At 50.4% G+C, this 21,608-nt stretch overlaps 2 protein-coding genes and 2 long non-coding RNA genes across 13 annotated transcripts in view; 1 reads left to right on the top strand and 3 right to left on the bottom strand.

Moving 5' to 3' along the window:
* The window catches only part of HNRNPR (heterogeneous nuclear ribonucleoprotein R), a 35,388-nt gene extending 34,813 nt beyond the window's left edge, over window positions 1-575 (bottom strand). For all 6 annotated transcript variants that reach the window (XM_070079106.2, XM_051857968.3, XM_070079105.2 and 3 more), the window contains exon 1: window positions 464-575. The gene's annotated coding sequence lies outside the window, so the exon portion shown is untranslated. The remainder of the gene's footprint in view (window positions 1-463) is intronic.
* Window positions 576-1,690: 1,115 nt separating this feature from the next.
* The window catches only part of LOC138850714 (uncharacterized), a 49,387-nt gene continuing 29,469 nt past the window's right edge, over window positions 1,691-21,608 (top strand). For 2 of the 3 annotated variants that reach the window (XR_011390857.2, XR_016211242.1), the window contains exon 1: window positions 1,691-1,876. This is a non-coding gene — a long non-coding RNA (uncharacterized LOC138850714). Of the gene's footprint in view, window positions 1,877-6,477; window positions 6,909-21,608 lie in introns of those variants that run through there. The other variant, XR_016211241.1, reaches the window with a different exon arrangement.
* On the bottom strand, window positions 2,281-6,479 carry LOC138850715 (uncharacterized). Its single transcript, XR_011390858.2, has 2 exons — window positions 5,670-6,479; window positions 2,281-4,429 (listed from the first exon to the last, which is right to left on the bottom strand). It is a non-coding gene; the product is annotated as an uncharacterized LOC138850715 (long non-coding RNA).
* On the bottom strand, window positions 11,931-21,248 carry ZNF436 (zinc finger protein 436). Of its 3 annotated transcripts, none has more exons than XM_008265694.5 (4): window positions 19,846-21,248; window positions 18,495-18,587; window positions 17,615-17,741; window positions 11,931-15,560 (listed from the first exon to the last, which is right to left on the bottom strand). In XM_008265694.5, the coding sequence occupies exons 2-4, from the start codon at window positions 18,525-18,527 to the stop codon at window positions 14,308-14,310; spliced, it is 1,413 nt and encodes a 470-aa protein (XP_008263916.3). In that variant the 5' UTR covers window positions 18,528-18,587; window positions 19,846-21,248; the 3' UTR covers window positions 11,931-14,307. The 3 variants fall into 3 exon arrangements, with proteins under 3 accessions (XP_008263916.3, XP_069935208.2, XP_051713934.2); XM_070079107.2 differs by having other exon boundaries at window positions 17,615-17,856; window positions 19,846-20,278; XM_051857974.3 differs by lacking the exon at window positions 19,846-21,248 and adding an exon at window positions 19,243-19,333.

Genomic DNA, 21,608 nt, shown 5'->3' with positions numbered 1-21,608 from the left:
CTCCGCACCCCGTCAGGCCCGTCCCGGGGCCCCGCACGGCCCGCTCGCGCCGAGGCCGGCCGAGACCCGAGCCCGGCGGCTCGCGCGCGGAGCGGCGATGGGGCCGTGGGCGTCGCAGCCTCTCCGCCGGGCCCGGCCGCATGGAGCGAGCGGGCGGAGGCGGGAAAAGCACGGCCGGCGCCGGCAGGCCGAGCAGAGGGCGCCCGGCGGGCCGCCCCGCGGGACAGGGGGCCCGAGGGGCGGGAGGAGGATGAGCTAGCGCGAGGAGGCGCCGCGGCGGGGCTAGGCCCACAGCTGCGCGGCCGGACGAGGCCGAAGCCACCCCCAGCCCATCCCCACCCCCACCCCGGGGCCTCGGCGCGAGAACGAAAACGGGGGGACAAGGCGCCGAGCCTGGACCGGGCCGAGTCGGGTCGGATCGGGGCTCCCGGCCCCTCCCCCCAAGGGCCGGCGCGAGACTCACCAGGGCAGAGTAGGGGCCGGCCGCCGGGCCCGTGAGAATCAGCGCGAGGCGCTTTGAAAACGACTAGAAATGGCGCGCGCGCCACCCCCTCCCCCCACTCATGGACAGAGACGCGATCCCAGCAGCACGCGGGGTTTCCCGGAACTGCTTCCAGGGACTCTGAGCTGCTGGGCAATCACCTCGCGAGGCGACCGGACTGGCAGCTCAGCCGACCAATAGTAGCGAGGCTAAGCGGACCACGCCGGACGCCTCGAGAGCCAATCGATGAAGCTATCGGTTGAACCAATGAAGGTACTCAGCGCCGCTGGCTGGGGCCCCTCTGGGGCGGGGGCAGGCACACAAAGGGGTCTGTGGTGGAAGCCCCTGGTAGCGGCAAGGCTGCAGGGCAGCGGGCCCTGGGTGGCCGAAGCTCCTCCCTCCTCGTCTGCGGCCGAGGCGAGGCGGAATGTCTAGGCCTCGCGCCGCGTGGCCGCCCCCGGAGCCCCGCCCCCCGCGGTCCGCGCCGGCCGCGCTCCGCCATGGCGCTCCCGCCGCGCCGCCGGGGCCGCCGGGGCCCTTAGTCCTCGGTCGCTCCGTCGCGCCGCCGGCGGCACGGCCGGCGTTCGCCCCGGACACGCCCCTGGGCGCGCGTTCGGGCCTCTCTCGAGGTCCTTTCGGCCCTAGTCGGAAGGCGACCTAAGGATGGTTTGGCTCGCCGTCTTACTGGATTCTTTTGTGGAGAAAAATCCCTTGGAACGTGTGGAAAACTGCCGCTTTCCCTCCCTGGCTCGTGTCCGCACCTTGTGGGTGGCGGTTCGGGCTGGGAGGGAAATCGCGTTGGTGGGCGCGACCCCAGAGCAAGGACCTTTTTCCCACAGCGCTTAGGGCTGATGACAGGGCGGATCTGTGCAGAACAGGGCCGCGCGGGGAAAGAGAGTGATTCCCAAAGCAGCCTGGCTCCTAACGCTGCCCGTCACCTCTCACCCCTGCTGACTGGGTCCCCTCGCTCAGCCCAGCGCTGTCCCATCCCACAGAGCTCGCCCAGCCGCGCCTGGGTAGGGCCCGCCCTTCCTGCCCGCCCCAAGTCCAGAAGTGCTTTGCAGAATTTCCAGATACGCCTGAGGATCGTTCCGTTTCTCAGGACCTGTGAACCAGAATCCGAGTCTCGAGACTACTGCCGTGGTTTGAACGCGCCCCCCTCCCCCCCGGCAGGTGTTGGCCGCCGAACCCCGAGCGCCAGTGTGGGGAGGCGGGGCCTCGTGGGAGGCCCCACCCTCGCGAATGGGTTGATGCCAATTGTAAAGGGGTTAGGCCCTGAGTAGGACCTCCTGCTCGCGCTCGGGCTCTCCCTTTGCCTTTCCGCATGGGATGACACAGCGAAAAGGCCCTCATCAGATACACCCCTCGTTTTTGGACTTCCAAGCCTCCAGAACTGTAAGAAATCTCTGTTTTTCGTGACTTTTAGTCGCAGTTTTTCTGTTACGGCAGCACAGAATGAGCTTGGGCACCTGCTGTACGCCCAGTAGCCAGCTAAGTCTTGGTGGATCCAAGTTTTGTGTGGAGTGTGAAGCTCACAGAACTCAGAGTAACATACTGATAGTAAGGGCCCAAGTACAAAGTTGGTAACAGAGTCTTGGGAGGGCATGGTAGAGCTGAGGCACCTTGAAGCTTACACTGTGTTAGTTTCACATAAATTACCTCTAGCTCGTGGGTTCTTAACCTGTTTTGTGCTGTTTGGAATTCTGGTTAAAGCTATGGATCTCTTTTTGGTTTTTTGATGCATAAAATACAGAGCACTACAAAAGACAATTTACATAGAACTGCAATTAGCAAACAGATTTTTTAAAACAAATTTATAATGTAATCTTTATTAACAGTAAATATCAAGATCTTGCAGCAGGTCTAAATGACGAGAGGATATTGTGAGGCATCTATAACAACTATAACGTATAAAAATGTTTGATTTCTACTGATGACAGAAGGAAAGATTTTGCTGATTCTACTGTGGTTTGTTGCCTACATTCACAATGGGGGAAGGCTAAATTTTGATTGGGCATTAGCGAAAGCAAAGATGTTATTTTAGGACCCCTGATACTCCTTTTAAGTCCCTGGACTACAAGGTAGGAATCCTAAAGCTAGATGCTGTAATTAAAACACTGTATCACCCACTATGTTCTGGGACAGTATTTCAAATATTCTTCGACCTAACTCTCATAATATAGTCCACCTTTCCAGACCATATATCTTGATTTTTTTTAATTTGGAAGTATGCTTAACAAAAAAATTATAGGTATACATGAATTCAATATTCCACAAATATTCATTGCATGCTGTCTATATATAAATCACTGTTTTCAGACTAGGGAGTATAAAATGAATAAAACACAATCCCTGTCCTCTAAGAGTTTACATTCTAGCTGACAAAGGAGAACTAGTATAAACATAATAAAAATGAGTTGTTACGGGCAGCTGCAGCTGTATCCCTGCTCTGGGAATTAGGTAGCACTATGCAACGAGGCCCTTCCTCTACCCTTCCCCGTCACAGAACAAGTCTGGGGTCTGAGCTGGTGAATCAGGAATATGGTTTTGTTCTTACAACAATTACAGGGCACGAGAATATTCAAACTGAAGCTTTGACTTTTACTCCTTACAGCCTGAAGTAACAGAGAATGTTTACAATTGCCAAACCTTCTAACAGGATCTTTAGATTAATCTCTGGCTTATCCCTTTCATAATGCTGAAAGAAACATCTAGTCTGTTCTTCAAACTTCAAACAGGATTACATCAGCCTCCTCAAAATGCCTCCCAGAGATAAGTCATCAGAGCCACAGTTTAAAGGCACAAAGGCAAAGAAACACTGTTAAAAAGGGACGAACCGGGAGAAGGGAACGAGGAAATAGGAGTGAAGAAATAGCACCGTGTAGAATGTTGATGGGAAGGGTATTCCATCCAACTCCTGCTGAAATTTAGACGCCAAGAGCTCTCTACCCAGCTATACTCATAACTTCAGTTCTACCTTCAGTCCTTCCATTGTCAAATTGAACTATTTATTTTCTACATGAAACTTTTAATAATTTTTGTTATTTTAAGGAACTATTTTTTAAAGATTTATTTATTTATTGACAGGCAGAGTTATAGACAGTGAGAGAGACAGATAGAAAGGTCTTCCTTCCATTGGTTCACTCCCCAAATGGCCACCACGGCCGGCACTGCGCCAATCCAAAGCCTAGAGCCAGGCGCCTCCTCCTGGTCTCCCATGCAGGTACAGGGGCCCAAGCACCTGAGCCATCCTCCACTGCACTCCCAGGCCATAGCAGAGAGCTGGACTGGAAGAGTAGCAACTGGGACTAGAACCCCGTGCCCATATGGGATGCCGGCGCTGCAGGTGGAGGATTAATCAAGTGAGCCACGGCGCCAGCCCCTATGTATTTATTTTAAAGTCAGAGTTACACACAGAGAGAAGGAGAGGCAGAGAGCGAGAGAGGTCTTCCATTCACTGCTTCAACCCCCAGGTGGCCGCAACGGCCAGAGCTGCACTGATCCAAAGCCAGGAGCCAGGAGCCTCTTCTGGGTCTCCCACGCAGGTGCAGGGGCCCAAGCACTTGGGCAGTCTTTCAGTGCTTTCCCAGGTCACAGCAGAGAGCTAGACGAAAGTGGAGCAGCTGGGACTTGAACTGGCGCCTACGTGGGATGCCAGCACTGGAGGCAGTGGCTTTACCCACTACGCCACAGCTGGCGGCGGCCCCTAAGGCACTTTTCACAATGGAGACGTGCCAGCCAAGATCTACCTGAGCCTGTTGTCTTTTATTTGTACCTCCGAAGATTATGCTTAAAATAACAACAAAGTATCGCGTGGATGACTGCAGCAGCTTATAGTAGCCTTACCGAGATCTGATTGCATATTTGCATTATCATTCTTCTTGTAGCATCTTTTTTGTTTGGAAGAAGACTGAATTCTCTTCTAGTTCTCATATTTATCAAAGCCGTCTTAAAATGAAAAGGAAATACATGTCTGTTTAGTGGCACATCATTGCAAACAAAAATCTCTACCATGTATAGGCGCTCCTACTGTGTGTTGAATGTGTGCATATGCTGTTGCTCATCCTTACGTGGAACCAGAAACAGAATATTACCCCATTGTATTGAGGAAACAAGGCTTAGAGAGGTTAAAACACGTGCTCAAAGCCATGCCATGGCTGAACTAAGACTCAAACACAGGTCTGTGTAACTCCAAAGCCACTTCACCAAGCTACTTTCCAATTCAAGACTCAGCATTGACAGATCTTTTTACTTGTAGGAGGTACATAGCTTTACCAGTCAGAAAGTCAGTATAGTCAGTCAGATAAACAAGTTAGAAACAGTATTTAGGTTTAAAAACCAGCTGTGATATAAGAGAGCATTTTCCTGATATGGTTTGCAAATTGGCCTCCAATGTAACTTGAACTTGTTCTATGAAAGTACAGTTTGCCCCCCACCTTAGTGTCAACTAGACTCCAAAAGTATTAAATGGAAATTTACAGAAATAATTCTTAAGTTTTAAATAACTTTATTATAGTATATATTTATAACTATTCTATTTTATATTAGTCCTGGTTGTTAACTTCTTACTGTGCTTCATTTATAAATTAAACTTTATCATAGCTATGTATGTATAGGAAAAGACATAGTCTGTATTGTGTTTGGTATTATCTACCATTTCAGGCATCCACTAGGAGTCTTGGATCATAGCCCCCTGGAAAGGAGGACTTTTGCCTGTGAGAACAAAACTGTGGCCTTATAAGGTCTCAGCTTTGGAAAACATCAGGTCTTTGGGATAAATTAAAAAAAGAAAACACAAAGATTATACTCCTATGGGGGAGGGGTGAGCATTTAGCCTAGCGGTTTATACTTGAGTTGTGATACCCGTGTCCCACATCAGAGTGCCTAGGTTTGATTCCTGGCTCTGCCTCCTGACTCCAGCTTCCTGCTAATGTACACCCTGGGAGGCAGCGATGATGATGGCTCAAGTAGTTGGGTCCCTGCCATCCATGTGAGTGAGAGACCAGGATTGAGTTCATGGCTCCCAGCTTCAGCCAGGCCCAGTGCCAACTGTTGAAGCATTTGAGGAGTGAACTAGCAGATGGGAGATCTCTGTCTGCTTCTCATTACACACACACACACACACACACACACACCCCTACCCCTATCTAGACTTCATAATACTAGTTAACATTTGTTAAGTACTTACCATGCTATTTCTATGAATGCTCACCACAATACATGAGCAAGTACCAAAAGGTAGGTCCCTTTTGCAGATGAAGAAATTCAGGCCCAAGTCAGAGCTGAGAGTCACACTCTGGTATCACTCCAGATTCCATTCTCTTAATCATGATGGTTCACAGCCAGAAGAGATTAGCCAAAACCAAGATTAAACTTCCCTTTTTTTCAGGCTTCTATATTCCCAGATCTGATGTTGGTAGTCTCAGATTTTGAAATTCTTTTTGTCCTTTTTTTTTTCCCCATGAGTTCTGTGTTCTCCTTGGATTGTGTTGAGGGATAATGGGGGAAAAAAACTGAAAAAGAAAAAGCAAAAGCAAGACTGCAATGTGAACTTTCCTTTCCAGATTCCCAGTCCCCCAAACTGAAGAAAGCAAGAATCAACTTTTAAGTGCAGTTAGGATTGTTAAATCCAATTTAAGAGCACTAAACCCTTGGCCACATCCTTCTATTCAGTAACAGTGGAATTCCCTGGGGACCCATGGCCAGCACCTTGTGTCCCCAGCCACTGATGAGGAACTCTACAGCCATTTTAAAGAGACAGGCACAGGCAGCAGCAGTGGAGGTCACCTAAATTCCAGAAATCAAATCCTAGGAGACTAGTGTGTAACTCCATTGAGTTCTAATTATTTTAAGGTTCCCTATTGGTGGGCAGGGAATATGTAAATCACAATTTTTTATGGAGGTGTTACTGTACGCTTTTACCTAAAAATCCAGTAGAATTCTAAGTGTTATTTCCCATATTTTTGAAAGATGTATTATTTTTATTTGAACGGCAGAGTGACGGGCAATCTTCCATGCACTGGTTCCTTCCCTAAATGGCCACTCAGATGGCATCAACAGCTGGGGATGGGCAAGCTGAAGACAGGAGCCAGGAATTCCATCTGCATCTCCCCCATAGGCGGCGGGGATCCACTGCCTTCCCAGGAGCATTAGCAGGAAGCTGAATCAGAAGCAGAGGAGCCGGGTCTCAAGTCTGTACCTACCTTCCAAGTGGCAGCCTAACCTGCTGCACCATAACACCCACCCCCATACCCCAAATTTAAATATATAACATGTACGTACTGAAAATGCATATAGCATTTCCATTAGGAGACAAGTGCTAATTATCACTAATAACAAAAATACCTTATACTTTAAAAAAAAGTTTTATAATACTGTATCTCTATAAACAAATAATCTAAGCATTTTGCTGCATTTGGACGTGGAACCTTGTGACTCTCCTGTGCTTCTTTGTGTTCTGTAGTGCTTCCCTCTGGATCCTCGCCTCTGCCCGTCATTACATGTTGATCTTCCCAGGACTCCGTACTTGACCATTCTCATGCTCCATCAGGGCCATTTCATTTACTTGCATCATCTTCATTGCTACTGCTGTTTCCATACTAGCTATCCCCATTTCTTTATCTACAGCACCACTTCTGGGCCGGGGCTCCAAATATGACAACTTCCTCAAACTCAACCACCAGTCTCCAAAAGTGATTTTTGTCCCCCATCACTTGATCCAGCCACACCCCTGCTGCCTCAGGACTTTTACACTGCTCTTCAGGAAATTAAGTGCTTAGGATCCTTCCCCCAGAGAGCCTGAGGACTCATACAGAGAGGCTTTCCACGACCATCTCTCTAGGAGCACCCCTGTTCCCTCTCCTTTGTTTCAGTACCCTTGTTTCCACCTACCATTATATATGTCTTTGTTGACTGTCTCCTTCGCAAAAGTATAAATTCAACAGGGGCAGAATGTGTGTCAATTTCAGTCTTGACACTAGGTACGTAAGCTGGGGCTCAACATATTTTTGTTAAATGATTTAACTTATATCTTTATCCCTGCCCCAGACTTCTCCTCTTTGTGTGTTCTAGTCCCATAAAGAGCTCACTCATCAATTCAACAAATCACTCCCCTCAGAAATCAGCGTGTCATTGGTGTTGACTTCCTAGAACTCCCTCAAGGCAGTGTTTGCTGGTGTACCTGGAACCGGGTCTGAAGCAGGACTACAGACGGAGGCCTGCCCTCTTCTTGTCCTGTTCTAGCGCTGTGCCATTCCAGGAGACCCTTCAGACCAACACGTGGGGCAGTCTAACCTGCAGGTCCAAGCTCTGTCCATCCCCCAAAGCCTAGGGGTACCCACACACAGCTTGGTCTGCCTTTAAGAGAATGGGGAAGAGGTTTGGAATCGGGCTGACTAGACGATGTCCAAGGTCCTGCATACTTCGTTTGTAATCTAGAAGTGCAGGTAGGTTGAACTCTGCATGGGCACATCCTGTGGGCCCCAGGGAGGAAGGCACAACTGGAGGAGGGTGGAATTAGAGCCTTCTAAAGAGCAAGGACGAGGAGGCAGCTGTCACCTGATCTGAGCAGCACCACCTGGGATAAACTGCAGTAAAAGGTAGATGTAGATGAAGAGTGAAGTCCACATAGCATACTCCTTCCTCCCATTCCAGAAAACCCAGGATTTAAGTTTTATGCCTCAAGAGCCATCAATGTGTAGATTCAGAAACCTTGGGTAGAAATCTTACCAGAAACTGGAGTTGGGGTCAGCATTGTGGTGTAATGGGTTAAGTCACTGCTTATGATGTTGGCATCCCATATTAAGTGCCAGCTGAGTCCTGGCTGCTCCACTTCCAATCTACCCTCCTGCTAAGGTGCCTAGGAGGAAGTGGGGGATGGCCCAAGTGCTTGGATCCCTGCCACTCATGTTAGAGACCAGAATGGAATGCTTAACTCCTGGCCCAGACCTAGATGTTGTGGCCATTTGAGGAGTGAACCAGCAGCTGAAAGATACATCTCTCTCTGTGTCAATCTGCCTTTCAAATAAATTTCACCAAAACGTAAAACTTCTGTTCTTTGTAAGATACTATTATTAAGAGACTGGAAGGACACAGTAAATACTGGAAGAAGAGAAACACTGTATTTTCAGATCATGTATCTGTTTAAAAAGACTTATTTGAAAAGGAGAGAGAGAGAAATCTTCCAGCTACTGGTTCACTCCCCCAAACTACCGTGGTGGCTGGGGCTGGGCAGGTTAAACCCAGGAGCCTGGAACTCCATGCAGGTCTCCCACAGGCATGGCAAGGGCCTACGCACTTGAGCCATCATCCGCTGCTTTCCCAGGTGCATTAGCAGGGAGCTAGATCTGAAGTAGAACAGCCAGGACTCGAAGCAGTGCTCATTTGGGATGGTGGCAGTGGCTTAACCTGCTGTACCTCAATGCCAGCCCCTCAAATCGTGTATCTGTTAAAGGACTTGTATCCAAAATATATAAAGAACTCTCAACACTCATCTAAAAATAATAGATGACCCAAAAATTTTCACTATATTCTCAGAGGAATCTGGGTTCTCCCAAAAATATTAATGACCACTCATTTATAGACCCTGGAGTAGTCAGAGATTCAGCAAAAGCCAAACCCAGAGAAAGGATCTCAGAGCAGGGTCCAAGCTCCCTGTATTGGAAACCTGCCTTGTGACATGTTTCAGAGTCTGTTCCTCTAAAGATGAGCATTTCATCATCAAGTACAGAAGCAGCCAGGGACCAGTCTGTCTTCATTCCAGTCTTCCTTGGGGGTCTGAGATGGGCCACATCACCTCTAGGAGCTTGCTTCCTCTTGCACAAGGCCAAGTGCTGATGGCACAATTTCTGTAGTTCTTTTAATGTGACACGTCAAAAATAAAGTCGCTAGCCCTGCTGGAGGGAATAAGGTTTATACATAGTCCTTATTTATTTATTTATTTATTTTGACAGGCAGAGTGGACAGTGAGAGAGAGAGACAGAGAGAAAGGTCTTCCTTTGCTGTTGGTTCACTCTCCAATGGCCGCTGCGGCCGGCACGCTGCGGCCGGCGCACCGCGCTGATCCGATGGCAGGAGCCAGGAGCCAGGTGCTTTTTCCTGGTCTTTTTCCTGGTCTCCCATGGGGTGCAGGGCCCAAGCACTTGGGCCATCCTCCACTGCACTCCCGGGCCATAGCAGAGAGCTGGCCTGGAAGAGGGGCAACCGGGACAGAATCCGGCGCCCCGACCGGGACTAGAACCCCGTGTGCCGGCGTCGCTAGGCAGAGGATTAGCCTAGTGAGCTGCGGCGCCGGCCATAGTCCTTATTTATCCCAGAAATATTTGTCACCTGGGTACTCTGGCTCAAACATTTGTTAGAGGGTGAACAAGGCTCAGTAACTTCTTCAGGATATCCAAGTTTAATAGAGGAGATCTCTCTCTCTCTCTCTCTCACACACACACACACACACAGGAAACAGGCAATCACAAAATAAGAATAAAGTCCCTTGATTGATAAATCCAGGGAAGACAGAAAAGGAACATTGAACTGGTCTTGTGGGATCAGGAAGGGATTCCTAGAACCAGTTGGGTTTGAGACCAGAAGAGTGCAGAGAAAGAGATGCCGCTGAAGTGTTACAAGCGCAGGGAAGTGGAGAGAGCTCCAAGTGAGGAGGCAGATCAGGGATGAGCTGCTCACAAACCACACAGCGGTTTCACTGCGTGCTGAGGGCCTCGAGTCTTACATTAGAGTGGTGTGAAGGGATGGGCCTCTCACTAAGATCATTCCAGCTGCAGCAAGGGAGGACAGACTGAAGGGTGAAGGGGATCAAAGTAGGAAAGAGGCTCATTAGAAGGTCATTTCCGGAAGCCAGCCGTGGTCTAGATAATTGCAGCTAACAGTCTGAGCCCCCATTATCTCATTTAATCTTTGCAGCTGTGTAAGGGAGATATAATTACCCCCACTTACAGATGGGGAATCCAAGGATCAGAAAAGCAAAGTAATTGGCCAGAGTTGCGTGATAAGTGGTGGCTGTCGAGAGAGTGAGGTAGACGGATTTGTGAAGCATTTAGCAAGTAGTGTGGGCATGACTGGATGGCTAATTATGCAGTTAATATTCACTACTGACTTAGGGAGAGGGGCTACGGGAGCAGGAGTTAAACATGATATGCAAGTTTCTGCAAGAGAAGCAGCTGGGGGGTGGAGGAACAGGGCGAGTCTGGGTTTGATCTGAGGGTGCTGGCCATTCCCAAGTGGAGCTCTCCAGAGGGCAGCTGCAGAGGCTGGTGTAAAGCTCAAAGTGAGATTGGGGTGTCACTGGGCTCATTCTCTCCCAGAAGGAAAAATAAGCAAAATTGCCTTTGCAGAATCTGAAAATGATGCAAACTTTGGAAACAAAACATCTAGAAAAACAGAGGATGGTATTTCCCACAGAGCCATTTAGGTCATTGTTACAGGGTCATGTCCTTCACTAAGGTCTTGAAGTTGCCAGTCCACTACTCCACTGCACAGGGTGTCTAACCGTGCTTCCTGAGCCCCCTTTTCTCCTCCAGCAGGGAACTTCTGAAAAGGGGCAGAACCATTTAGCTACTTAGCATTTCAGTTCACTCAGCAGGGTTCAAATGGCCTGAGAACACAGCCCTAACCTACCCCTAGCCTCCTAGAGACTGGCTCACTCAGAAGTAAATTTGCTCAATAATAATGATAATGGTGAAATATTACCATACCAAACACCCTTAGAGGGGAGGCTACACTTCTCCAGTTGAGCTGGCCTTTTCCTGTAAATTTCCTTCCCTGCCATCAAAAATGCTGAACTTGCAGAAAGGAGAAAGAATTTTAAAAATTCTGACAAAGTCTTCCTTCCAAGTCTTAGCTGTAGAGTTAATCACAATTTTTCTTCCATATTTGTATTTATCCCAAATGCAAAGCACTTTCACTCCCTATTTCTCCTTAGGCTGGGCCTCCATTAACAAAAAAGTTTCCTAAGAGAAAATGACTTGTAAGTAATTTGAAAATTGTTGCCACGCCCTGTTGATACATAATCATTGCCTTAAGCAGACTGTGCCTCTGTGTCATGAACAGAGAGCCTTTAACGGCTTCTAAGAGGTATCTGTTCAGGGAACCCAATCCTAGTTTATAAACTGTTTTAGTATTCTTGATGGTTACCCCAAAATATCTCCTTAGAGTCACAAGGCTTTCTCTCATTTTTCCTTTTGGATGTGGAGTCCCGCCCCCCTTCTCCCAAGCTAATGAGTCATCCATGCCAAACGTTTCCATGATGCTTTGCCACCAGCATATCCTTCTGAGGAAGCCATCCAAGTTTTTGTGTCCTCCCAAGACATAGGTGGCTCTATCGGCAGGCTCCAGACACTCAAGAACATCTGTGCAGACCGCATCACTGTAATGACAGTCATCCCCAATTTAAGGAATGTGATGAAGATCCCTGGATTACTAACACAATTCTCAGGTGGTCTTGATTTTAAAAATTATACTTTTAATTATAGAATATTGTTAGAATAATACAGATGTAGATAGACATTAGGATAACTGTCACCAATACCATAAGGAAAACTTGCTCTACATACTTACTTGTCCATTCACTCTCCACAACCATAGGAAACAGGCACAGAGTGTTCAGGGCGTGTGCAGAAGCAGCCAGGGACGTGGGAGCAGAAGGCATGCAAAACACGTTAGCGAAGGGAGTCTGCTGCTTAACTTCTACACAAAGTTCAGCACAGAAACTGGCAGGACAGAGAGGCGGGGCAGGTGCAGCTCTTGCCCTTCTGACTTCCCAGCGGGAATGCACAGGTATGGAGAGATGGCTGGGCACTTAGCAGCCTCTTCTTGAGCCCCTTACTTCTAAGGAGCCAAAAGCAGCAGCAGGAACAAGCCAGGTGACGCGAGAAGAGCGGGGCACAGGGCTGAAGTAAGAGTGAGGTCATGGAGCTTCTGCCTTCTGTGGCCACTCCTAAGCCTGTTGCTGTAGCGGCTGACAGCAGCGGCAGGAGAACCATGATGTTCATTAAAACCAGCAACACTGATGTGGGAAAAGACATATTTGATTCTGGTTGCCAAGAACATGTAAGTCACCCAACAAAGGATGAACACCCACGGTCTGCTAGATTTTGTAGAACAAAAACACAGGCTTCCTGCCCAAATCTGATTTAAAGAGTGGCAAACATGAAGACGCCCTCTTGGTGGGGGTGTTTTGTTATCTTTGAGGTTGTGTCCCTTGCAAGTGATGGAGCCCTACAAAGCTGTGGGTCACTGTAGTGTACAACGCACTGCTGTACACCACAGCAGAGAGCATGGGCTCCTTTAGCACCAAATCCCAAGCAGCTATGGCAAAAACATTTTTAAAAATGTTAGAGCATTCAGAGTATAAAGCACAGTAGAAATAAACCGGGGCACTCTGGAACTACTCCTTACTCCAGTTCCGCCTCCTGGACACCGACTCCCCCTCACCCGTGTGTGTGTGGATGGGCGTCACCATTAGGAAATTTCTTAATTCCTGCTGTGGCTGAGATAAAGGGAACTGACACTACGGGGCTTAAACTGGGTCAACTCTTACTTTAACCATTTACAACTGTAGTCTGGGAGGTCAGAAATACATTCTTACCTAGGTTTATGAATTGCTCTGACTAGGCCAGAGTTCTTCAGTACTATGGAAGATAATTCAGTCTGAGAACAGGACATTCAACCTGTATGTCCAGTCGTCATCTCCCATAACTGAAGGATGCATACAAACAAGTGCTTAATTCTACGCAGAGACAAGCCTTACAGGACAGTGCACACTGGAGACACGACATTGCTCACGCTGGAGTTATGTCTGTAGTTCTAGCATGTGATCCACATCGTCCAAGAGCATGCTAATTCTGTGCAAATTCAGTTGCTATCAGAAAAACCACAGGAACACACGTCACTGTACATACACATGCGCTTATGCAAGCTATGATAAACTTGGGATGTGGCCCTTATCCAGCCCTAGAGTTAGCAACACAGGGAGACCGGAGCTTAAAGGCTAGTGGGGAAAGGACACAGAAATGGCCTGTGTTCCCTGGGAAAGGACCCTGGGCTTCCTTCCTGAAGGGCTCAGTTCCACTTGCTCCTCACACTCCAGCACCTGTGGTCCTGTTTTCCCTTGGAAAGATCTCCCCTACGATGTTCCCTACAGGATTTCCCAAAGAACATTTATATACCTGATAAATGGCAAAAACAACAGTGGCATCTAAGATGGGTCCTTGGTCCCCAGACCTATTTCTCACTTTTCCTTTCACACAGTCTCTTCAGTTACCTTTCACAAAGAAGCAAGCTTTAAACAGGTTAATCAGAAACAATGAGGAGGAGAAAAGTTAACAATAACTGCCTTCATCGTGCAGAAGTCTGCTCTCAGGAAGATGGAAAATGTAAATGTGTGAGCCCTTTGGAAGGGAAGACGCGTATGCCCAACTACTGTGGTGTGTGAACAGGCGTGGCAGTTCAGGCCCGGCCTCTGGTTGCCTTTTCCCAACCCTACTACAGCCCCACATTTCTGCGAGCAGAGTTCTTTGAGCCAAGGATGGTCAAAGATCGATTTCATTTCTAGCCCCAAGCAGTATTTGTCTGGTGCTCTTCAGATTTCCAGTTACTTGTGGGGGCTGATTTTGATGAAATACTCCACTGAGTAATAAAAATCACTATTCCAGGGGAGGGGATAACATTCCCAGATCCAAATGGCTCGTCTCATTTGACGTTTTAAACTGTGGCCCACGACTCGGAAAGTCACTGTGGTAAAAGTAGCCCGGTCTTGAGGGAGCTCACAGATAGTCAATAAAAGTGTCCCTTCAAACAAAATCAGTCCACGGTCACGGTCAGTCAGTGTGCACTCTCTTGTGTTTAATAAGAGCTGAGCTCCGGCTGAAACTCTTCTCGCATTCGGTACACTCATAGGGCTTCTCTCCCGTGTGCACTCGCTGGTGCGTGATGAGGTTGGAGCTCTGCGTGAAGCCTTTTCCACACTGCACACACTCGTAGGGCTTCTCCCCCGTGTGCGTTCTCTGGTGTTTAATGAGATCTGACCTCTCGCCGAAGCTTCGCCAGCACTCGCTGCACTCGTAGGGCTTTTCTCCGGTGTGGATTTTCTGGTGCGTGATGAGATGCGAGCTGCGGCTGAAGCTCTTCCCGCAAGCGTTGCACTCGTAGGGCTTCTCCCCGGTGTGGGTTCTCTGGTGCTGCACCAGGTGTGAGATGCGGCTGAAGTTCTCCCCGCATTCGTTGCAGTGGTACGGTTTCTCCCCGGTGTGGGCTCTGCGATGGCGGACCAGGTCGGAGTTCTGGCTGAAATTCTTCCCACACTCGTCACACTTGTAGGGCCTCTCCCCGGTGTGGACCCGGTAGTGTTTGATGAGATCGGATCGCTCGCTGAAGCCTCGTCCACACTCGTTGCACTCGTACGGCTTCTCGCCTGTGTGGGTCCTCTGGTGCTGAGCTAGGTGGGAGCTGCGGCTGAAGCTCTTCCCACACTCCTCGCACGCGTAGGGCTTCTCCCCGCTGTGGGTCCTTTGGTGCTGGATGAGGTGAGAGAGCCGGCAGAAGCTCTTCCCGCACTCGTTACACTTGTGAGGCTTCTCTCCTGTGTGGATTGTCTGATGCTGAATGAGGTGAGAGCTCCTGCCAAAACTTTTCCCGCACTCGTTACAGTCGTAGGGCCTCTCCCCAGTGTGCGTCCTCTGATGCTGAATGAGGTGTGAGCTCCGACTGAAGCCCTTCCCGCATTCGTAGCACTTGTAGGGTCTGTCTCCGGTGTGAGTCTTCTGATGCCGGTTCAGGTCTGAGATCTGGCTGAAGGCCTTTCCACAGTGGGGACATATGTGGTACCGGATCCCCGTGTGCGCTTCTCTGTGCACCAGCAGCTCGCTGACTTGCTGGAGAGGATAGCTTGCCCACTCTTCCGCCGTCAAGTCTCCCCACTGTCTTTCTGCCCTATCCCCGCTTTCAAAGGCCTCCTCGCTTTCAGGGTTTTCCTCGGCATTCCCAACAGGTCTTTCAGATGTCGTCCCAAATTCTACATCGTCGCTAATCTCTTGCTTTGGGTTCACCTCATTCTCACTCCTGATCTCAAAATCTGTAAGAGAGAGTAAACAGTAGCCTGGTAAGTGCACAAAATAATCTTAACTGCGTGCCAGGAACACAGTTACTGCATTCATTTCCACAGCCATCCTGAGAGTCAGCCATTATCACAAAAAAACCCGGAACTCAATCAAGTGCGACGACTGGCCCAAGGTAGATGGTAGAGCCAGAATCCAAACCCAAGTCCATCTGCTAAGTTCATCCCCTGCATCAAAACTGATAGCTCTTTAAGAAAACCGTATGTATTCCGGTGTTTTAACAAAACAACCAGGAACAGAAAATACAAGAGACTCTAAATTAGAATCTCTGAAACCCAAGAGCCTCAATATTTGTGTGTGTTTTACTTAATAGGCTAGTATGGAAAAAAAAAAACAAACCAGATTTTTAGCTATCCATGTCGTGTTGTCTTAGTTGACAGAAAAAATGACCACTGAATGTTACTTCCTAGTGGGCTTTTAATGAATGTAGGGATGGGAAGGTTGGAGAAGGCAAAAAAAGATGTCTCGGAATTTTCTGGGTATTGTCTAAGTATATTTCAAATATAATCTTCAAATGAAAGTCAAAATGTACAACCACTATTCACAAGGAACTCTGTACCAGACACTGCATTTTCTGAATTGGCTTTCTTAGTTCACTGTACAGAATGAGGGTAGGAGGTATATGTCGGGGGAAAAGGATCTGTGGGTGAATTGGTTTGGTGACCGGTGCATACAAATTCACAGTGCCTGGTAACACACACTTTCAAAGTTCTCAGATGTCCTGAGGTGTTTAACCTCTCCCGGACTCATTTAGGCAACAAAACAGTTGTCAGTGCTTCCATCCTTCGGACATCCTCCTTGGGCTGGACAGTAGAAATGTAAATTGGTACTTTTTAAGTTCTTATTTCTGTTGGATTGAGTGTGATATGTGGGTTCAAACAAAGATCCAGGACACTTGGGACATCAGAAAAGTCCAAGTCAAAATGGAAGTCCTGCGCTGGGCGCTGTGGCCCCTGCCCCTGGGGACGCCTGCATGCCATGTCTGACTGCCAGTTCAGCTCCCTGCTGGCATGCCTGGGAAGCGGCAGATGCCGGCGCAAATACCTGAGTGCCTGCCACCTACGTGGGAGACCTGGTGGTTCCTGGCACTTGGCTTCTGCTTCACCAGCCTTGACTGTTGCAGTCATTTGGTGAGTTAAACCAGAGGATGGAAGATCTCTCTCTCTCGCTCTGTCACTCTGCTTTTCAAATACATTTTTTTTTAAATAAAGGAATACCTCAGAGTCATCTTTTGTCCTGGCAAAAGCTATAGAAACAGAGATTTCAAAAAATGGGATTAGTCCTAATAAGCTGTACACACTGGTGAACTGTCAAGTCTTAACAGGAGAGAAGTGAGTCAAAAGACTGTGCAGTTCAAGAATACACTCTTCATTCCAGGTCAACCAGACCAAAGGACAAAGAAGACTATCAAAAAAAAAAAAAAAAAAAAAAAAAAAAAAAAACAAAAAAACAAAAAAACAATGAGCTGTTCTCTGTAACAGAATTTGTGCAGGATTCTCTGGAACATCATTTGACACCCCCAGAATCTATGATCAACTCTGAAACTCCTGTAGACAAGAACCAACGCAGATAAAGAACTTGAGGCAAAGTCATGGTTCTGAAGCCAATGCAAACACAAGAAGGTGGCTGTTGCCCTCCCGTGAACTTGGAGAACCCATCATCTTCTAGTGCCCCAAGTAAAAGCGCATTTAACAGGGCATTTACGTCCTGGCAAGCGCCACTGTGTCAGACCTGTTTGGTCAGCGATCTGTACAAACAGGCTGGAGCTGGCAAATGACTCAGGGCACCAGAAATCAGAGCATTTCCGAGCCATGCCAAAAGCCGGGTTCCCCCCTCCTTTTAGACAATATGACCTGGATGTTCCTACATTCTAACATTTGCTCAGGGCTCAACTCAAGCCAATGTCAATTAATTGCTTTAAAAATCAAACAGCTAGGCTTCATTGAAAGAGCCAAGCCATTTTGACAGTCTCAAAAATGTGGGGGTGAAGAAAGATAGAGTCTACACTCACCTAAGGAGACAACATTTCCATAATTCTCCTGCATGACATCCCTGTAAAGGTCCCTTTGGGTAGGGTCCAGAGGTCGCCATTCTTCCCTGGTGAGGTACATGGCCATATCTTCAAATGTCACAGGTGCCTGAAATCACACAATGCTTCCTCACTACTCGGTAGCTAGGAGTCGAGTCCCAGTTCTTCTTGAAATTAGAGACATGGTTAGAAATGTTGAGGAGGCAAAGGGTATTAAGTCTGATCTGTGGAGTCAGAGAAGAAACAAACAAGTAAAAAAAGAAAGAGAAAGAGAGGGGGCAATTTATATGCCGACTGCTCTGGTCCCATGGACAGATACTCCGGCCCCACTCGGGGCAACTCGGCGCTTCCATCGCTCCACACCTTCCCTGCATTATCCTCTCTGAACAGCCAAATCCTACCGAATGGTCCCGCTCCAGCACCAGCTGTTTTCCCGGGACCCCCCCCCCCCCCCGCTCCGTTCCGCTCCACCCTCGGATGCCCCAGATAGAATCAGTCACTCCCACATCTTGTTCCCACCTCACAGCACTTAGTTGCTAGGGCAAATAGAGCACTTATCACGTCGTGTCCCGCTAGCCAGATCCGTCTTTCTCCCTGCAGACTGCGAGCAGGCTGGTAGAGCCGGCCCCTTTCATCTCCCTAATATCCATAGGCATACAGCAGGCGTCCAGAGTGTGTGTGTGTGTGTGTGTGTGTGTGGCTACATCGGCCAGGTTCTAGGCGCTGGGAGGCAGCATCCACCGAAGCGAGCGGATCACTAAACCCAGGGAACTGCCCACACGGGGCTTGCAGGGCAGAGCAGGGAAAGACCAGACGAGGTGGGTGCGCAGAGGCCAGGTACGCGAAGCCACCCCCAGCTTACCTGGGACCCAGCCATGAGCAGGGTGGCTGCCATCTCGGGCACAAGGACTCGCCTCCCGGGAGAGCCAGCAGGAAAAGCAGCTAGCAGACAGCGCTGAAGGAGGCGAAAAGCAGGGCGTGAGACACGGAAAACAGGCCCTGCCCACTCCCCAGGGCTGGAGTTCTGGCCGCAAGGCGGGCGGGGAGGGCCCTGGACCAGGGCGAGTCACACTCCTCCTTGACCCCCAAGCGCGACTCGCCCTCTGGCTCTCTGCCACCAGGGGGTGGCGGCAACGCCTGAATCGACTTAGGACAGCCTACTGGCTGGGTCCCTCCCGGGCCGGGGGTCAGCCCGACGCTGTCTCTGGGAGGAGGCTCCCAGCCCAGCCCACAGAAAGCCTCGGCTCTTCCATCTCGAGACCGGGTCCTTTCCGGCAGCTAGCTCAGCCAATCAGCGAGCGAGGCTTGCAAAACCTTTGCCAATTAGATGCCGAGTAGTATGCCCGCCTCCCGCAGCGTGGCCATGCTCCCCCACCACGCCTGCGCTCGTCCCGTGGCCTGCCGGGAGTTGTAGTTCCCGTCGGAAGTACAAAGGCCAGTCAGAGGCCAAAAGCGGAGGAGGGAACAGAACAAAAGGGTTCAGAAGGAAGAGCGTCCTTCCTCGCCAGGGTGGAGTGTTTCTTGTTTTCCCCTCTTGGAGACGACGGCCCAGTTAAGACAGGGAAGTTGTCCTGCTTCTTAGAGTCCTAGAAGCCTCTCTAGAGGCCGACCTTATCCGCGCCGTCGGACGTAATCGAGGTGCTGGCCGTGCTGGGCTCCGCTGGGATTAAGCCCCATTTGACAGCCTGGGCCAGAGGAAAGCAGCAGCCGCCCACTCCCCAGGGGAGACTCGGAGGCCGCGCTGCAACTTTGGGCCCCGCCCACGCACTACATCTCCCAGCAGCGCCTGCGGCGTCGCACCCGGCTCCGCAGACTACAACTCCCAGTAGGCCCTGCGCCGCCCCGCCCCGCCCCACAGCGCGGTCTGCGGTCTGGCCTTGCGGGGTGGCGGTTCTGCGGCTATTAGCCCTGTAGGGGCGTCCGACTGTGTCCTTCTAAAGGGGCGACCATCGAGCCGAGCGCTGAGTTGCTCCCATCGGAGCGAAAACCCCGGGGGAGATCCGAAGCGGGAGCGGGGGGTAGGGCGGGGCGGGCCGTGCTTGTCCTCCCCGAGGGCTTCTCTGGAGGGCTTGGAAGGGCTCCGGGAGGCCTCCCGCGCGAAGGCGCTCTGGGCCCCGGAGGGCCTGAGCCGAGCGGCCCCTTGGGCCGCTAGCAGACCCCGTCCCGCCGAAGGTAGGAGGCCGAGAACCCGAGTTGAGGACAGACAGACTTACCTCCTTGGCCCGCAAAAGAGCCGCTAGATGAACAGCTCCAAGATCCGAGCGGTCTCCCCGAAGCCGCAGACGAGTTTCTGCAGACCTCTATTTTTGAGATCGCTGGCAGAGCCCGGAGAGCCCGGCCCCGCAGGTAGATCAGGAATCCGTAGGCGTGCAGGCTAAGTCCGGAGATCCTGCGCGGATCCCGGGTTCTCAGAGAAGCCCCAGGCTCCCCAGCAGCTGGCCAGGCACCAGCAGCAGCGGCGGCTACACTGCGTGCAGCGGGAGCTCCTCGGAGCGGAAGCGCTTGCAGCCTTCCCTTTCCCCAGCCAGGATGCGGGAGGTGGACAATGGACGCTGAGCGCTAGGGAGACGCATTCTGCACGGGGAAGAGCGAGCTCGCTGCAGCCTTGGAGAGGGAAGTGATGGAAAAAGAATATAGCAGCTTATTAGGGACTCCCACCCTCTTCAAGTTATAAATATCCCCAGAACCCTGGCTCCGTGCCCGGAAGCCTGTTGTCTGACTGTGCAGGAGACTTCTCCGCTCAGCCTGGGAAAGGGGCTCCGGTTTTGTTTTGTGGATGCATCCACCCACTGAGAGACTCGATTGTTTTTCCCCCAAACATGACTCCAGGCCATGCTTTTGTTAGTGAGTGTCCTGTTCCCTGTGCCCAGTTATTTATGGGTAAATCACTCATGTCTAAAAAGAACTAATAGGACCCTAGGCAGCCGTAATGCAGACTCTCCCACTCCTACTCCTCTTCCCACCCCCCTCTGTGGGGCTAGTTCTTGAGAATTGAACCCTCCCCGCCCATCTAAAATGCATGTGGGTGCCACGTGACCTGGAGCCCTCGGGCCTCAAGATCCTGGGTCAGGATCCAGGCTGTATAGTTCTTTGGAAAGTCAGTCTCCCGAGACCCACTCCCCTCTCTGTAAAGCGGGAATATAATCCCATCTAAGGACTCTGCACAAAGTAGGCACTCAGATGACAGCTCCTGCTGTGGCAATCCTGCCCTTGGTGGCAAAGGAGACGTCCCGGAAGACCTAACGTGTATTTCATGGCTCAGAGAATCTGGAGGATCAGAGTGGCTTGGCCACCGTGAGGATCTGGGGGCTGGAAATTCAGACGGGACTTTTCTTTTTCTTTTCTTTTCTTTTTTCTTTTTCTTTTTTTTTTGACGGCAGAGTTAGACAGTGAGAGAGAGACAGAGAGAAAGGTCTTCCTTCCGTTGGTTCACCCCCCCAAATGGCCGCTGCGGCCAGCATGCTGCGCCGATCTGAAGCCAGGAGCCAGGTGCTTCCTCGTGGTCTCCCATGCGGGTGCAGGGCCCAAGGACTTGGGCCATCCTCCACTGCACTCCCTGGCCACAGCAGAGAGCTGGCCTGGAAGAGGGGCAACCGGGACAGAATCTGGCACCCCAACGGGGACTAGAACCTGGGGTGCCGGCACCGTAGGCGGAGGATTAGCCAAGTCAGCTGCGGCGCCGGCCATTTATTTATTTATTTATTTATTTTTGACAGGCAGAGTGGCCAGTGAGAGAGAGAGACAGAGAGAAAGGTCTTCCTTTTGCCGTTGGTTCACCCTCCAATGGCCGCCGCGGCCAGCGCGCTGCGGCCGGCGCACTGCGCTGATCCGATGGCAGGAGCCAGGAGCCAGGTGCTTTTCCTGGTCTCCCATGGGGTGCAGGGCCCAAGCACCTGGGCCATCCTCCACTGCACTCCCTGGCCACAGCAGAGAGCTGGCCTGGAAGAGGGGCAACCGGGACAGAATCCGGTGCCCC

This window comes from Oryctolagus cuniculus, chromosome 7, assembly GCF_051225735.1.
Source record: "Oryctolagus cuniculus isolate XC-2025 breed Fujian yellow rabbit chromosome 7, ASM5122573v1, whole genome shotgun sequence".
NCBI lineage: Eukaryota > Metazoa > Chordata > Mammalia > Lagomorpha > Leporidae > Oryctolagus > Oryctolagus cuniculus.
This window is presented reverse-complemented; position numbering and strand designations above follow the sequence as displayed.

What these genes read in the sequence shown, in the direction of transcription:
- ZNF436 (XM_008265694.5), bottom strand. Translation starts at nt 18,527, where the DNA reads ATGGCAGCCACCCTGCTCATGGCTGGGTCCCAG. An exon ending in TGCTCATGGCTGGGTCCCAG is followed by an intron (nt 17,742 to 18,494) that starts GTAAGCTGGGGG and finishes GTGTGATTTCAG; the next exon opens with GCACCTGTGACATTTGAAGA. An exon ending in TGGAAATGTTGTCTCCTTAG is followed by an intron (nt 15,561 to 17,614) that starts GTGAGTGTAGAC and finishes TCTCTCTTACAG; the next exon opens with ATTTTGAGATCAGGAGTGAG.